Raw genomic sequence first — 19,036 nt, forward strand, 5'->3', positions numbered from 1 at the left:
TGTCTTGCTGAAATAAGCAGGGGCGTCCATGAAAAACTGTATGTACTTTTCAGCATTAATGGTGCCTTCACAGATGTGTAAGTTACCCACCATGCCATCACACATTCTGGCTTTTCAACTTTGCGCCTATAACAATCCGGATGGTTCTTTTCATCTTTGGTCCGGAGGACACCACATCCACAGTTTCCAAAAACAATTTGAAATGTGGACTCGTCAGACCATAGAACACTTTTACATTTTGCATCAGTCCATCTTAGATGAGCTCTGGCCCAGCAAAGCCGGGTGTTGTTGATAATTGGCTTTCGCTTCGCATAGTAGAGTTTTAACTTGCACTTACAGATGTAGCGACAAACTGTAGTTACTGACAGTGGTTTTCTGAAGTGTTCCTGAGCCCATGTGGTGATATCCTTTACACACTGATTTCGGTTTTTGAAGCAGTACCGCCTGAGGGATCGAAGGTCATTCAATGTTGGTTTTCACCCTTGCCGCTTACGTGCAGTGATTTCTCCAGATTCTCTGAACCTTTTGATGACATTACGGACCGTAGATGGTAAAATCCCTAAATTCTTTGCAATAGCTCGTTGAGAAATGTTGTTCTTAAACAATTTGCTCACGCATTTGTTCACAAAGTGGTGACCCTCGCCACATCCTTGTTTGTGAATGACTGAACATTTCATGGAAGCTGCTTTTATACCCAATCATGGCACCCACCTGTTCCCAATTAGCCTGTTCACCTGTGGGATGTTTCAAATAAGTGTTTGATGAGCATTCCTCAACTTTCTGTCTTTTTTGCCCCTTGTGCCAGCTTTTTTGAAACATATTGCAGGCATCAAATTCCAAATGAGCTAATATTTGCAAAAAATAACAAAGTTTTCCAGTTCGAACATTAAATATCTTGTCTTTGCAGTCCATTCAATTGAATATAAATTGAAAAAGATTTGCAAATCATTGTATTTTGTTTTTATTTACGATTTACACAACATGCTTTTAATGTCTTTAATGTTCTTTTGTTCTTTGATGTTTCCCTCTTACACACGTTTGTGTGCTATGACTATGAGGGTTATTTCTCTCTCTTTGGCCTCAGTCTGGACCCCCTCTCCAGGGCCCAGGCTTAGACTGAAATTTTTGTTTTTCTGTTTCTCACCTTTTTTGTAAGGGGCGCCGGAAGTTGGCAGACCCGTCAGCGATCCTGTTCTGTCTCCTTGTAATGTTTGTCTGCTCTTGAATGGGATTGTGCTGAAAATCTTAATTTCCCCTCGGGGATTATTAAAGTATTTCTGATTCTGATTCTGTGCCAACTTCACTGGTTTTGTATTTACAAGACAATCTTGCATTCCTTTGTGTAAACCCTGTTTCCATATGAGTTGGGAAATTGTGTTAGATGTAAATATAAACGGAATACAATGATTTGCAAATCATTTTCAACCCATATTCAGTTGAATATGCTACAAAGACAACATAGTTGATGTTCAAACTGATAAACTTTTTGTTTTTTGCAAAAAATCATTAACTTTATAATTTGATGCCAGCAAAACGTGGCAAAAAAAAAGTTGGGAAAGGTGGCAATAAATACTGATAAAGTTGAGGAATGCTCATCAAACACTTATTTGGAACAATTGGGAACAGGTGGGTGCCATGATTGGGTATAAAAGTAGATTCCATGAAATGCTCAGTCATTCACAAACAAGGATGGGGCGAGGGTCACCACTTTGTCAACAAATGCGTGAGCAAATTGTTGAACAGTTTAAGAAAAACCTTTCTCAACCAGCTATTGCAAGGAATTTAGGGATTTCACCATCTACGGTCCGTAATATCATCAAAGGGTTCAGAGAATCTGGAGAAATCACTGCACGTAAGCAGCTAAGCCCGTGACCTTCGATCCCTCAGGCTGTACTGCATCAACAAGCGACATCAGTGTGTAAAGGATATCACCACATGGGCTCAGGAACACTTCAGAAACCCACTGTCAGTAACTACAGTTGGTCGCTACATCTGCAAGTGCAAGTTAAAACTCTCCTATGCAAGGCGAAAACCGTTTATCAACAACACCCAGAAACGCTGTCGGCTTCGCTGGGCCTGAGCTCATCTAAGATGGACTGATACAAAGTGGAAAAGTGTTCTGTGGTCTGAGGAGTCCACATTTCAAATTGTTTTTGGTCCGGAACCAAAGAGGAAAAGAACCATCCGGATTGTTATAGGCGCAAAGTTGAAAAGCCAGCATCTGTGATGGTATGAGGGTGTATTGGTGCCCAATACAAGGGTAACTCACACATCTGTGAAGGCGCCATTAATGCTGAAAGGTAGTTACAGGTTCTGGAGCAACATATGTTGCCATCCAAGCAACGTTACCATGGACGCCCCTGCTTATTTCAGCAAGACAATGCCAAGCCACGTGTTACATCAACATGGCTTCATAGTAAAAGAGTGCAGGTACTAGACTGGCCTGCCTGTAGTCCAGACCTGTCTCCCATTGAAAATGTGTGGCGCATTATGAAGCCTAAAATACCACAACTGAGACCCCCGGACTGTTGAACAACTTAAGCTGTACATCAAGCAAGAATGGGAAAGAATTCCACCTGAGGAGCTTAAAAAATGTGTCTCCTCAGTTCCCAAACGTTTACTGAGTGTTGTTAAAAGGAAAGGCCATGTAACACAGTGGTGAACATGCCCTTTCCCAACTGCTTTGGCACATGTTGCAGCAATGAAATTCTAAGTTAATTATTATTTGAAAAAAAAAAAAAGGTTTATGAGTTTGAACATCAAATATCTTGTCTTTGTAGTGCATTCAATTGAATATGGGTTGAAAAGGATTTGCAAATCATTGTATTCCGTTTATATTTACATCTAACACAATTTCCCAACTCATATGAAACGGGGTTTGTACTTTCAGGAAATAATCTGTTCGGAATTTTCCCAATTGTTGACGTTTTTGCCATTGGTGATGTCAGCGGATTATCCATATATGGTAGAGATGTATCCAAAGTGCTTTGTAGTCATTAAGTTCCTTCTTTTTCTCTATCCTCTTGTTGTGGGGCAGACTGGCTCGTACATGCACATGCATCCTCTGCTGCTGCCGTTTCTAGTACAAAGTAGAGTGCAGGTCAAACTTATATTTGTCAGAAGACTCGCTATGGAAGCGCTGAAAACTAAAACAAAGAAGCGGGGAGAAGACGCAGTCGAAGTGGAGGCATGTAAATAAGGCTGCCCATTCCTTGACTGCACTCAAATGTAGAGTATATGTAGAATATATTTATATTATTTATATATTATATATATAATATATTATATTATTTATTATCATTACTGTCTATTGTGAGCGAACTGTGGTGCTGAATTTCCCCCAGGGATCAATAAAGTACTTTCTATTCTATTCTATTCTATCTATAAAACGCTACATCCTGAAGAGACGGTCTGTAAAACAATCTATGCAACATTTGGACCAAAGAACCACCATGTTTTGTAGACCACAAGGAAATGCTTTGAATGTAGAAAAAAAATCATAATACGACCCTTTTAAGACGTTATCAAGCAGGGCCAGTGCATCACTGGGCTATTAAACTAACCTCTTGGACAGCAGGTCGTATTCCTGCAGGATAACAAGAAGGTTCTCTGCGATCTGCAGCTCCCCGATCTCGTCCCTGCACTGCGCGCTGTGGGAACATACACTGCAAACCTTCACAGCACAGTAATTTATACGGGGATGGGATTTTTTTAGGGTGTGTACCTCTCAGCCAAGCTGGTGAGTGCGATGAGGGCTCCCAGCAGCACGCTGCTATCGGTTGTGGACAGCAGCTTCACCAGCGTCTACACACGCAGATAAGTCACTAAAACAGTGTTTCTGAACTTTTATTGAGCTAAAGCACACATTTTACATTCAAACAGCTGTGTCCAAAATTTTTGACTTGGGAGCCACAATGGGCTAAAAAACTTTGGTCGAGGGCCGAAAGCCGATTGCATGTAAAATAACTACATATACAGTGCAGGCCAAAAGTTTGGACACACCTTCTCCTTTAATGCGTTTTCTTTATTTTCATGACTATTTACATTGTAGATTGTCACTGAAGGCATCACAACTATGTACTTAACAAAAAAAGGTGAAATAACTGAAAACATGTTTTATATTCTAGATTCTTCAAAATAGCCACCCTTTGCTCTGATTACTGCTTTGCACACTCTTGGCATTCTCTCGATGAGCTTCAAACACTGTGAAGTGAAAACCATTGAAGCCCATCTGGAAAATGCCAAGAGTGTGCGAAAAAGTAATCAGAGCAAAGGGTGGCTATTTTGAAGAAGCTAGAATATAAAACATGTTTTCAGTTATTTCACCTTTTTTTGTTAAGTACATAACTCCACATGTGTTCATTCATAGTTGTGATGCCTTCAGTGTCATAGTTGTGATGCCTTCAGTGACAATCTACAATCTAAATACCGTAATTTCCGGACTATAAGCCGCACCTGACTATAAGCCGCACCAGCTAAATTTAGGGGAACATACAGATTGCTCCATATATAAGCCGCACCCGACTATAAGCCGCAGGGTTTTGATGTGTAATTACCGTAGTATATAGGGGTTCCTGCTACCACGGAGGGGATTGTCGGGACAGAGATGACTGTTTGGGAACGCAAAGCGTCCCATTTATTAACAATAAATCTTTCAATCATTCAATCAAACTTTCACATCTTTGACATGGCGAACAGCATTCGTGCAGAGTACAAATAATACAACGGTGCAAAGTAATACAAAGTGCTCACCTGTACGTTATCAAAATAACCAGCCTACCGGTATATGAAAAGTCAGTCTTTAATCATTGTGTCATCGTCTTCCTCCTGCGTACTAAAACCACCGAAATCCTCTTCGTCGGTGTCGGAGAAGAACAGGCCGTAAATAAGCCGCACCCTTGTATAAGCCGCAGGGACCAGAACGAGGGGAAAAAGTAGCGGCTTATAGTCCGGAAATTACGGTAGTCATGAAAATAAAGAAAACACATTGAATGAGGAGAAGGTGTGTCCAAACTTTTGGTCAAAAGTTTACATACACTTGTGAAGGACATAATGTCATGGCTGTCTTGAGTTTCCAATACTTTCTACAGCTCTTATTTTTTTGTGATAGAGTAAATGGAGCACATACCGGTACTTGTTTGTCACAAAAAACATTCATGAAGTTTGGTTCTTTTATGAATTTATTATGGGTCTACTGAAAATGTGACCAAATCAGCTGGGTCAAAAGTATACATACAGCAATGTTAATATTTGCTTACATGTCCCTTGGCAAGTTTCACTGCAATAAGGCGCTTTTGGTAGCCATCCATAAGCTTCTGGCAAGCTTTTGGTTGAATTTTTGACCACTCCTCTTGACAAAATTGGTGCAGTTCAGCTAAATTTGTTGGTTTTCTGACATGGACTTGTTTCTTGAATGGAAGGCCATTCTAAAACCTTAATTCTAGCCTGAATTAGCCATTCCTTTACCACTTTTGACGTGTGTTTGGAGTCATTGTCCTGTTGGAACACCCAACTGCGCCCAAGACCCAACCTCCGGGCTGATGATTTTAGTTTGTCCTAAATCTTCCTTTTTCGTTGTCCCATTTACTCTCTGTAAAGCACCAGTTTCATTGGCAGCAAAACAGGCCCAGATCATATTACTATCACCACCATGCTTGACGGTAGGCCTGGTGTTTCTGGGATTAAAGGCCTCACCTTTTCTCCTCCAAACATATTGCTGGGTATTGTGGCCAAACAGCAACATTTTTGTTTCATCTGACCACATAACTTTCCTCCAGAAGGTCTTATCTTCGTCCATGTGATGTCGGTGTATATACAGAAGGGATGCGCGGATAGGCAATTATTTCATCCGCAACCGCATCACAAAAGTCGCCATCCACCCGAACTAACATTTTATCAAAACCACAACCGCCCGCCATTTGCCATCCGCCACCCACCCGTTGTCATATATCTAATATAGACGATGCAAGGCATTAATATCTCTTGCGTGGCATTAATATCTCTTGGCCACGCATTAGAGGCTAAGAGATATTAATGCTTGATAATATTATTTATCATTATTATAATATTATTGTCATTTCCATTAAGAAAGTGTTGACTATTATTTTTTTTTTTCCCTGGTCTTTAGTATTCCCTTTTTTAGTTTGTCGCGTACCACGTTTGCTGCCGGCGTTGCCATCTTTTTATTTTCTTCTTCTTCTTCTTGTTTTTTAAGATTAAGATTAAAGTACCAATGATTGTCACACACACACACACACTTGTGTTGTGTTGTGGTGTGCTGTGTCACGCCAAATTTCTCCCCCCCCCCTCCCCCATTTACTTCCGTGGTCATGTTTCCTCTTACGTCATTGACAGCGATCGATAGCACTTCGGCTTTGACTGCCCGTCGCTGGAAGGATACTTCGTCTTTGACAGCTGCTGGAATCTGAAGAAATCGATTACTGTTTTTTTTTGTACAGGCGCGAAATAGGACAGTTGCGTGCTGGTTAAGGACCCCCGGCAACTTTGTGACTTTATTGGACGCAGCCCCGGAAATAAATGGGGGGGGGGGGGGTTTGTAGGGGGGGAGACATTTGGCGTGACAGCTGCAGCAGGGCCTGATGAATAATTGCCTGTTTCAAAGAGTGCTGCTCGTTTTTCGTATGTGGGTAACAACATTTAACTATGTATATATATTTCCGAATTGGTTCAACCGCCACCCGCCCGAATCTATTTAAAATCTATTTTTTTCGTCATGCATCCGCCCGACCCGCGGATTATCCGCGGTTGTGTCCGCAAACCACGCATCTCTAATATACAGGACTGTCTCAGAAAATTTGAATATTGTGATAAAGTTCTTTATTTTCTGTAATGCAATTAAAAAAACAAAAATTTCATACATACTGGATACATTACACATCAACTGAAATATTGCAATATATATATATATATATATATATATATATATATATATGTATAGATATATATATGTATAGATGTGTACATATAAATATATATATATATATATATATGTGTACATATAAATATATATATATATATATATATGTACATATAAATACATATGTGAAAGATCGACTTCTACCTTGTTTACTTCTGTGATAACCTCCTTAAAGTTTTGTTATCAAGCAGCTAAAATGCGCCAAACATCAGTAAGAGTGGAGTGTTTTGCATTTTCCCATCACGCTTTGTAATGGATTCAAATGTGTGTGATCCAGCCGAGTCATACCAAAGACTATAAAAATGGGACCCATAACCTCCCTGCTTGGCACTCAGCAACAAAGGGTTGGAGTTGGGGGTTAAATCACCAAAATGATTCCCGGGCGTGGCGCCGCTGCTGCCCACTGCTCCCCAAGGGGATGGGACAAATGCAGAGGACAAATTTCACCACATCTAGTGTGTGTGTGACAATCATTGGTACTTTAATCTTTAATCTTAATCTTAATTTTGAACTTTGTATGGTGGTTTGACGTTTTTTATAATGTTCACAAAGTTTAGTGAGCAGGTTGTGTTGTGTAACAATGTCTGTTGGCCTTTTGTGTTGGTTGGATTTTTTTTTTTTCCCCATGATTAGGTAAGGTTGTTTACAATGCGTCATACAAGTAAATGCTGCGCATACATCTATTTACATTTCAAAGCATAATTAAAGGTCATTGACCTGAATTACCCACGTTGTCCACTATATAGTGACATAATAGCAGCATCAAAATGGTCAGACTATTAAAATAAATGCAATCTTCCTGTGGGTAAGATTCCCTATTAAACTTATGACGTTTTGCGGGCAAAATTGAAGACGTCGGTGGGCCGCTCTTGGCCTACGGGCCGTAGTCTGGACACCCCTGCATTAGAACAAATTATGGTGTCATTTCCATGAGATTATTTTCTTTTAGAGGTGATTTGGCCCACTTACAATTAAAATAACCAAAAAAAATCTTGTTTTTCATGATCTACGTACTAATATTGTATGTCTGGGTTGAGGTCTTACTTTGGAAATAATTTGTACCCCTTTCAGAGATCACATTTAATTCCACTTAAAACATTCACATGTTGCACAATGAGATGCAAGTAAGCATGGGGAAAAGTGTACACTCTTGTAACTTGCTATCTGTAAAACATACCTTTTTATGAGCATTTCTGTAATCTAGTAACAATATTTCATGATTATCTAAAAATTAACATTCCCAATAAATACAAGTATAATAAGCACGCATTTATTTGGGGAGTCATACAGTAACGACTTGGAATTTACACTTTATGTGTGGTGTTGGAGTTGTTTGTCTTTTTGTGTGGCCAGAAACGCATCAGTGGCTAAGTGCCATGAGTGTGTGTGTTGTCGCAAGTGAGAAAGAGCGAGCAGATGCTGTTGATATGACAGATGACAAAGAGTCTGTTTTGGCCTGGTTTGTACGGCAGGCAATGACCAGTTTTGCTAGATAGAAGTTTTTACTAATGTTTTTGGTGTTGTTACGGCCAGCAAACAGTTTTGCTCAATAAAGTGATTGTTGGAATTCCTATCCTCCTTAGAGCTTTTCTCAAAAATGTGTGAAAATGGAAAAAGATGGAGGGAAAAAAAGACATTTTTTGTTTTAGTATGGTTTCTGTAGGAGGGCAAACTTGACACAAACCTTCCTAATTGTTAGAAAGCCCACAGATTAATATGTTTATTTATGCTTCACTAACGAGAGTATTTTTCGAGCGCCGTTTTGTCTTACTAATTTCGACGTTCCTTGAACTCACCGTAGTTACACTACCGTTCAAAAGTTTGGGGTCACCCAAACAATTTTGTGGAATAGCCTTCATTTCTAAGAACAAGAATAGACTGTCGAGCTGCAGATGAAAGTTCTCTTTTTCTGGCCATTTTGAGCGTTTAATTGACCCCACAAATGTGATGCTCCAGAAACTCAATCTGCTCAAAGGAAGGTCAGTTTTGTAGCTTCTGTAACGAGCTAAACTGTTTTCAGATGTGTGAACATGATTGCACAAGGGTTTTCTAATCATCAATTAGCCTTCTGAGCCAATGAGCAAACACATTGTACCATTAGAACACTGGAGTGATAGTTGCTGGAAATGGGCCTCTATACACCTATGTAGATATTGCACCAAAAACCAGACATTTGCAGCTAGAATAGTCATTTACCACATTAGCAATGTATAGAGTGTATTTCTTTCAAGTTAAGACTAGTTTAAAGTTATCTTCATTGAAAAGTACAGTGCTTTTCCTTCAAAAATGAGGACATTTCAATGTGACCCCAAACTTTTGAACGGTAGTGTATGTGGACTGTGACGCAGCGGTTTGTTTACATGTATAACTTTCTCCGATGCTGCCACAAAAAGACGTGTTTTATGCCAAGCTAATCGATGCTAACATGCTATTTAGACTAGCTGTATGTACATATTGCATCATTATGCCTTATTTGTAGGTATATTTGAGCTCATTAAATTCCCTTTACTTAGGACCTCTGTATATAATTTATATTTGCATGTCTCATGACACATTATCTGTATGTAATATTGGCTGCATTTCTGATAGTTGTTTACGTGCCATGTTGTTCCAGACCACAGCAAACGTTACCCAGCTTGCAAAGATTGTAATAAATCCATTAGAGGAAAAAGACAGCCTACCGTTTCCTTTAACTTGGACACACACACCTACTACACTTTTGGCCATTCTAAGCCAGTAATTTCCAGGAGTTATCTCACCCTCTGAGAAGCCTCCGTTTTACTAATGTTTTCCAATGTTGTAAAAATGTGTAAAATAAATATAAAATTTAAACATCTCTGCACTGCAAAAACTGAAATCTAAATAAGATTAAATATCTCAAATAAGGGTGATATTTGCTTATTTTCTGTCTGATAAGATAATTCTTCTCACTAAGCAGATTTTATGTTAGTGTTTTACTTGTTTTAAGGGTTTTGGTCCTAAATGATCTCAGTAAGATATTACAGCTTGTTGCTGAGATTTTATGACCTATATTGAGTAAAACATGCTTGAAACTAGAATATCAACTGTTGCAAAGCTGTGTCATCAACACTCACAAGTATAAAACTACTTTTTTAAAGTAATAATTTCTTAATTCAAGCATGAAAAGAAAAATCATGACTTTGACACAATTGTGTCTCATAATTAAAACAGATGACAGCCAAATTGACTTTGCTGTTTTATTTTCAATGAAACAATAGAAAATAGGTTCTCATAAAGTAGTACAGTTGGCACAGTACAGTAAACTGACAGTTAATATTTAAACATTTAAGATGTGACATTTCTAACAATTTGAACAGAAATAGTTCATGCACATTCAGATGAATTCTTCAAAATTACAATTAAAAATGTTTTGGCCAGGGGCCGGGCTGTATATATGCGCACTAATTGACTGAAAGAACACGCACTTGGTGCCATGATGTCATGTTATCGATGGAAAAATGCATTTTTAGACAATATGATTTGCCTGAGCGGCTAGGAGACCCCGAGAGTAACAAGCGGTTGCCTTGTTGTCTTTCCATTAAGAACAATAAATTAGTTTTTAGTATAAGTTTTTTGGTTTAAAGAAATGTAATGCAGAGTGCGTATCATTATGTCAAGATAATGGCACCAGCATTTACTTAATTTAAGAATATTTTTCAACATATTGAGCAAAAAGGTCTCATATTTGTTTTTTCTATCAAGAAAAGTGCACTTGTTATTAGTGAGAATATACTTATTTTAAGGTATTTTTGGGTTCATTGAGGTTAGCTAATTTTATTTATTTTGGAAAGTCTTGACAAGCCAAATTTTCTTGCTCTATTGGCAGATAATTTTGCTTAGTTCAAATAAAGTACCCCTAATTTTTTTATTATTTTTTTTATTGTTTTTGAACACTGACTTTTTGCAGTGTGTCAACAAAGATTTGCATCAGCCTGCGACACATAGTGATTTTGATAGTAGGCTACTATAGACACTTACATGTGTTGCCTTCATTATAAGACTTATAAAAGGCGTTTTATTTTTTGCGGCTCCAAACAGATTCGTTTTTTTTAATTTTTGGTCCAATATGGCTCTTGCAACATTTTGGATTACCGACCTTTCTCTGAGAGGGAACATTGTGCACAACCAGCAGCAACAACTTCCGCATGTTGGTGTCCGTCATTGTTGTTAAAGAATATGTCGACTTTCCTATTATTTATTGATCTGTGACGTAATGACACGACACGGGAGGGCAATGGAAAATGAAAGTAGTGCAACTACTTACCGACCAACACCGGTTCAACGTAAATTCCAAACTTAATCTACTCCAGCACCAAGGTTCACTGCAGTGGAAAAGGGGTATTTGGGTGAATGCAGTCACCCTGCGCAGGAGCCATGACCGCTTCTATTCGCCATCTTCCTTATTCAGTCACTAAGCAAAACTTGTGAGCATACTGTAGATCAATCAATCAATCAATGTTTATTTATATAGCCCTAAATCACAAGTGTCTCAAAGGGCTGTACAAGCCACAACGACATCCTCGGTACAGAGCCCACATACGGGCAAGGAAAAACTCACCCCAGTGGGACGTCGGTGAATGACTATGAGAAACCTTGGAGAGGACCGCATATGTGGGTAACCCCCCCCTCTAGGGGAGACCGAAAGCAACGGATGTCGAGTGGGTCTGACATAACATTGTGAAAGTCCAGTCCACAGTGGATCCAACACATCAGCGAGAGTCCAGTCCACAGCGGGGCCAACAGGAAACCATCCCGGGCGGAGACGGGTCAGCAGCGCAGAGATGTCCCCAACCGATGCACAGGCTAGTGGTCCACCCGGGGTCCCGGCTCTGGACAGAAAGCACTTCATCCATGGCCACCGGACCTATGCAACTCCCCCTCGCAAGGGACAGGGGAGAAGAGGAGAGAAGAAAAGAAACGGCAGATCAACTGGTCTAAAAAGGGGGGGTCTATTTAAAGGCTAGATTATACAAATGAGTTTTAAGATGGGACTTAAATGCTTCTACTGAGGTAGCATCTCTAACTGTTACCGGGAGGGCATTCCAGAGTACTGGAGCCCGAATAGAAAACGCTCTATAGCCCGCAGACTTTTTTTGGGCTCTGGGAATCACTAATAAGCCGGAGTTCTTTGAACGCAGATTTCTTGCCGGGACATATGGTACAATACAATCGGCGAGATAGGCTGGAGCTAAACCGTGTAGTATTTTATATGTAAGTAGTAAAACCTTAAAGTCGCATCTTAAGTGCACAGGAAGCCAGTGCAGGTGAGCCAGTATAGGCGTAATATGATCAAACTTTCTTGTTTTTGTCAAAAGCCTTGCAGCCGCATTTTGTACCAACTGTAATCTTTTAATGCTAGACATAGGGAGGCCCGAAAATAATACGTTACAGTAATCGAGACGAGACGTAACGAACGCATGAATAATGATCTCAGCGTCGCTAGTGGACAAGATGGAACGAATTTTAGCGATATTACGGAGATGAAAGAAGGCCGTTTTAGTAACACTCTTAATGTGTGACTCAAACGAGAGAGTTGGGTCGAAGATAATACCCAGATTCTTTACCGAGTCTCCTTGTTTAATTGTTTGGTTGTCAAATGTTAAGGTGGTATTATTAAATAGATGCTGGTGTCTAGCAGGACCGATAATCAGCATTTCCGTTTTCTTAGCGTTGAGTTGCAAAAAGTTAGCGGACATCCATTGTTTAATTTCATTAAGACACGCCTCCAGCTGACTACAGTCCGGCGTGTTGGTCAGCTTTAGGGGCATGTAGAGTTGAGTGTCATCAGCATAACAGTGAAAGCTAACACCGTACTTGCGTATGATGTCACCCAGCGGCAGCATGTAAATACTAAAGAGTGCAGGGCCAAGAACCGAACCCTGGGGAACTCCGCACGTTACCTTGACATAGTCCGAGGTCACATTGTTATGGGAGACGCACTGCATCCTGTCAGTAAGATAAGAGTTAAACCAAGACAAGGCTAAGTCTGACATACCAATACGTGTTTTGATACGCTCTAATAAAATATTATGATCGACGGTATCGAAAGCGGCGCTAAGATCAAGAAGCAGCAACATAGATGACGCATCAGAATCCATCGTTAGCAATAGATCATTAGTCATTTTTACTGTAGATGAGGGTGAGAACGTGGATGGACCAGTAAATCTTCTGGCTCAGATTTTCCTTTGCCACGACGGTCTGGTACAGCGACTGCATTATACTGTCACAGCTTGAAGAGACCATTACTCTCGTGGTCCTGCTGATCAAGACCACATTGTCTGCAAATAGCAGCTAAGAAGCCCTAATTGTGTCACTTTCAATGCCTCGGCTACATGCGCATAGAAATTCAGTCCATAAAAATAATGAACGGAACGGGTAAGGTGAGGCCAATGTTGACCGTGAACAGGCGCTACGTACTGCTGACAATGCAAACCAAGCTCCTGCTCCAGTGGTACAAGGACCACATGGCACATGGTAAAGTATAACAAATCCTGTATTACCGAAAAAAGACATAAGGTCAAATGCTTTTTCCTAAGTCCGGTTGGGGAAACTCCTATGGGTCCTCAAGCACCCTTGCAAAGATGTCAAAGTGGAACTGTGCTTTTTTTTTTTTTAATTGCCTATGATTCGCAATCCTTATCTAAGACAAGAACACGTTTTTCTTTTTTTAATGCATTCCAACCCGTAAATAAACATTAGCAAAACTCAGCTAATATCATAACGTGGGGGTTTTCGCAACTTACTGCAAGGATTGTTCTCCCAGGAAGCAAACGAACTATTCCTGACAGGACTTGAAGGTAGGAACATGATTTAAAGGCCTACTGAAATGAATTTTATTTTATTTAAACGGGGATAGCAGATCCATTCTATGTGTCATACTTGATCATTTCGCGATATTGCCATATTTTTGCTGAGAGGATTTAGTAGAGAACAATGACGATAAAGTTCGCAACTTTTGGTCGCTGATAAAAAAAAGCCTTGCCTGTACCGGAAGTAGCGTGACGTCACAAGTTGAAAGGCTCCTCACATTTCCCCATTGTTTACAATGCAGCGAGAGCGATTCGGACCGAGAAAGCGACGATTACCCCATTAATTTGAGCCAGGATGAAAGATTCATGGATGAGGACGTGAGAGTGAAGGACTAGCGTGCAGTGCAGGACGCATCTTTTTTCGCTCTGACCGTAACTTAGGTACAAGCTGGCTCATTGGATTCTACACTCTCTCCTTTTTCTATTGTGGATCACGGATTTGTATTTTAAACCACCTCGGATACTATATCCTCTTGAAAATGAGAGTCGAAAACGCGAAATGGACATTCACAGTGACTTTTATCTCCACGACAATACATCGGTGAAGCACTTTAGCTACGGAGCTAACGTGATAGCATCATGCTTAAATGCAGATAGAAACAAAAGAATTAAACCCCTGACTGGAAGGATAGACAGAAAATCAACAATACTATTAAACCATGGACATGTAACTACACGGTTAATGCTTTCCAGCTTGGCGAAGCTTAAAGGCCTACTGAAACCCACTACTACCGACCACGCAGTCTGATAGTTTATATATCAATGATGAAATCTTAACATTGCAACACATGCCAATACGGCCGGGTTAACTTATAAAGTGACATTTAAAACTTCCCGGGAAATATCCGGCTGAAACGTCGCGGTATGATGACGTATGCGCGTGACGAAGTCAGAGTAACGGAAGTTATGGTACCCTTAGAATCCTATACAAAAAGCTCTGTTTTCATTTCATAATTCCACAGTATTGTGGACATCTTTTGCAATTTGTTTAATGAACAATGAAGGCTGCAAAGAAGACAGTTGTAGGTGGGATCGGTGTATTAGCAGCGGACTACAGCAACACAACCAGGAGGACTTTGTTGGAGCGCTAGCCGCGCTAGCCGCCGACCTCACCTTGACTTCCTACGTCTCCGGGCCGCCAAACGCATCGGGTGAAGTCCTTCGTCCTTCTGCCGATCGCTGGAACGCAGGTGAGCACGGGTGTTGATGAGTAGATGAGGGCTGGCTGGCGTAGGTGGAGAGCTAATGTTTTTAGCATAGCTCTGTGAGGTCCCGTTGCTAAGTTGCTAAGTTAGCTTCAATGGCGTCGTTAGCACAGCATTGTTAATCTTCGCAAAGCTGGAAAGCATTAACCGTGTATTTACATGTCCACGGTTTAATAGTATTGTTGATTTTCTATCTATCCTTCCAGTCAGGGGTTTATTTTTTTGTTTCTATATGCAGTTAAAGCACGATGCTATCACATTAGCTCGTAGCTAAAGCATTTCGCCGATGTATTGTCGTGGAGATAAAAGGCACTGAATGTCCATTTCGCGTTCTCGACTCTCATTTTCAAGAGGATATAGTATCCGAGGTGGTTTAAAATACAAATCCGTGATCCACAATAAAAAAAGGAGAGTGTGGAATCCAATGAGCCAGCTTGTACCTAAGTTACGGTCAGAGCGAAAAAAGATACGTCCATCACTGTCTCTCAAGTCCTTCACTGTAACGTTCCTCATCTACGAATCTTTCATCCTCGCTCAAATTAATGGGGTGTAATCATCACTTTCTCGGTCCGAATCTCTCTCGCTCCATTGTAAACAATGGGGAATTGTGAGGAATACTAGCTCCTGTGACGTCACGCTACTTCCGGTACAGGCAAGGCTTTTTTTTTATCAGCGAGCAAAAGTTGCTATATATATATATATATATATATATATATATATATATATATATATATATATATATATATATATATATATATATAGCTAGAATTCACTGAAAGTCAAGTATTTCATACATGTGTATATATATATATATATATATATATATATATATATATATATATATATATATATATATATATATATATATATATATATATATATATATATATATTTGTATATATATATATATACATATGTATGAAATACTTGACTTTCATATATATATATATATATATATATATATATATATATATATATATATATATATATATATATATTTGTATATATGTATGTGTGGGGAAAAAATCACAAGACTATTTCATCTCTACAGGCCTGTTTCATGAGGGGTTTTCCTCAATCCTCAGGAGATTTTAATGGAAGCATTCACATACCATGGTTTATATAGGGCACAGAGCGGGTGGGTACAGGCAGGCGTGGGGGCGTGGTGATTGACTCATGTGTTACCTAGGAGGTGTTTCCTTCTGTGACGGCATGCTGATACAATTTCGCTGCGCTTGTTGAGGGATGACAAGTCTGGGCGGTATATGATAAACAGTTTCTCTTTTAAGCATAGGTTGCATCTTTTGTTACCACTGTTGTAAGGTGTGCTGGATGCAAGAATTTGCCATGTTATAGAGTATTCAACATTATTGTCTTTGAGATTCCAAATGTGTTTACTGAGTTCTGTAGTGTTCCGGAGTCTTTTGCATCTGAAAGAAGCCTTGTGATTGTTCCATCTGGTTTTGTATTCTCCCTCAGTTAATCCTACGTATGTGTCAATCACAAGGCTTCTTTCAGATGCAAAAGACTCCGGAACACTACAGAACTCAGTAAACACATTTGGAATCTCAAAGACAATAATGTTGAATACTCAATAACATGGCAAATTCTTGCATCCAGCACACCTTACAACAGTGGTAACAAAAGATGCAACCTATGCTTAAAAGAGAAACTGTTTATCATATACCGCCCAAACTTGTCATCCCTCAACAAGCGCAGCGAAATTGTATCAGCATGCCGTCACAGAAGGAAACACCTCCTAGGTAACACATGAGTCAATCACCACGCCCCCACGCCTGCCTGTACCCACCCGCTCTGTGCCCTATATAAACCATGGTATGTGAATGCTTCCATTAAAATCTCCTGAGGATTGAGGAAAACCCCTCATGAAACAGGCCTGTAGAGATGAAATAGTCTTGTGATTTTTTCCCTACACATACATATTACGCTCTACCACGGTATCGAGCACTATTTTTTGGATAATCTAATTAAGACATATATATTTGTATATATATATATATATATATATATATACATATGTATGAAATACTTGACTTTCAGTGAATTCTAGCTTAAATATATTCCCCTCTTAACCACGCCCCCAAACACGCCCCCATCCCCACCCCCGACCACGCCCCCGACCCCCCACCTCCCGGTATCGGAGGTCTCAAGGTTGGCAAGTATGATATATATATATATATATATATATATATATATATATATATATATATATATATATATATATATATATATATATATATATATATATATATAAGAAATACTTGAATTTCAGTGAATTCTAGCTATAAATATACTCCTCCCCCTTAACCCCGCCCCCGGCCCCGCCCACTCCGACCCCCCGATCTCCCGAATTCGGAGATCTCAAGGTTGGCAAGTATGGCACAAGCAAGGTAGCTCTATGTGATCACGGCGCCGCTAGAAATAATTTTCTGCGTTAGCGTTTATTATAACAATATTGCTAATACTTGGTTAATAATAAGATCATAAGATGAAAATAAAAGTACTGTTCGCGGTTTTTAGATGTTTTTTCAGAGGGCTTTATGGGCGGAATAGAGTAGTCCTATGAGCTGTATTGTTAACCACCTTTTACTAGCTTTATTTTAATTAAATGCTACAAAAGTCAATTAAGGCCCGTAAAGTGTTGGGCTGTTGTCACATTTACTCAAAGGTCAAATGAGTTCATTTGTTCTGCTTTTCTTCAGACTTTTTCGAACACCGTTAAGATGCGACATCAAAGAGAGTTTGAACACCATGCCTCCTACCGTGTGAGCGCCGCTCTCGATCACCCAGACCCTTTGGTCTTCAGCGGCTGACAGCTTCTGGAACGTGTCTGCAGGGCAAATCAGCGAAGGCAATGATAAAAAGGGTCGTATTTGTTCTGGTGTATTTATCTGTTTGGTGGTACTCACAGGTCATGGCGACCAGCGACTGTGCGGCTAGCTCTTGCTCGTCACACGCTAAGTACATGTCAGCCATACAGCTCATGTGCTGAACCACAGCGCAGGGGAAATTACATGTGAAGATTTACAAAAGTGGCAAGTTTAAAAAGTAAAAGTGTATTTACCTTGGCAAGCAAACTGACGCCTTGAAGATGATGCAGCATTTTCTGTAAGAAGAAATTATCAATCGTTTTGGATGGGGCTCTTGTATTTGATTTTATTGATAGTGGAGTGTCGGGTAACATTACGGGTGTCAAAAAAAAAATCGAATTTCAAATGAATCGCGCTTCTGATTTGTAACGATTCTTAATCGATTAAAAAATATATAATTGAAATGTTTACTTTTTTTTTTAAATCGGTCCTGTCCAGCCACTCAGACACATCCTATATGATCATATCTGCTGTACAGATTTACTTTAGAAAAGAGAAGTGTTGGATACTTTTCTTGTTGCTTTATTTGTATTTATGTCACGGTGGGGCCTCGAACCCGCAATTCTCCTGCAGCAAGTTTCTCCAGCACTCATGTTGGCAGCATGCCAGGACACGCCCCCGCACGCGCCAATCACTTCACAACCCACGCAAAGACGAAGCTGCAGATTATCAGCAATCTGCGGACCTGGAGGTAATAAGGACTGCAGCATAAAAGCCTTTAGACCAGGGGTGGGCAATTAATTTTCACCGGGGGCCGCATAAGCAACCCGAGCACTGCTGGAGGGCCACACGACAATATTTCAATTAAATTTTGCTCAATATTATTTTTGATATACCATAAGATAAATAATAATGATGATAATAATTAATAATAATAATAATAATTTCATTTAACCTAACTTAACTTTATACAAAAGCAGATTGCTTTTTAAGGTCACTTTATCCTGCATTATCCAACATTTTTCCCCATCAGATTTGGACAACCATCTGTTGTTAAAAATAGTTTTTAATCATATCTATTCTATATTGTTTTTTATATTGGTTTTATATGTAATTGTTTTTTCTTTTTATTCAGTCATTGGTGGAGCTAAGGATAATATTTGAATATTGTTTGTAATATAGTTGTGCAGCACTTTGGAAACATTTTGTTGTTTAAATGTGCTATATAAATAA

At 39.6% G+C, this 19,036-nt stretch overlaps 1 protein-coding gene across 3 annotated transcripts in view; it reads right to left on the bottom strand.

Moving 5' to 3' along the window:
- The window catches only part of nek10 (NIMA-related kinase 10), a 64,543-nt gene that overhangs the window by 32,239 nt on the left and 13,268 nt on the right, over positions 1-19,036 (bottom strand). For all 3 annotated transcript variants that reach the window (XM_062062673.1, XM_062062672.1, XM_062062674.1), the window contains 5 exons: positions 18,058-18,099; positions 17,903-17,981; positions 17,756-17,823; positions 3,725-3,804; positions 3,564-3,650 (listed from right to left, as the gene is read on the bottom strand). In XM_062062673.1, coding sequence (XP_061918657.1) covers positions 3,564-3,650; positions 3,725-3,804; positions 17,756-17,823; positions 17,903-17,981; positions 18,058-18,099 — 356 coding nt within the window. The remainder of the gene's footprint in view (positions 1-3,563; positions 3,651-3,724; positions 3,805-17,755; positions 17,824-17,902; positions 17,982-18,057; positions 18,100-19,036) is intronic.

This window comes from Entelurus aequoreus, linkage group LG11 (assembly GCF_033978785.1).
Source record: "Entelurus aequoreus isolate RoL-2023_Sb linkage group LG11, RoL_Eaeq_v1.1, whole genome shotgun sequence".
NCBI lineage: Eukaryota > Metazoa > Chordata > Actinopteri > Syngnathiformes > Syngnathidae > Entelurus > Entelurus aequoreus.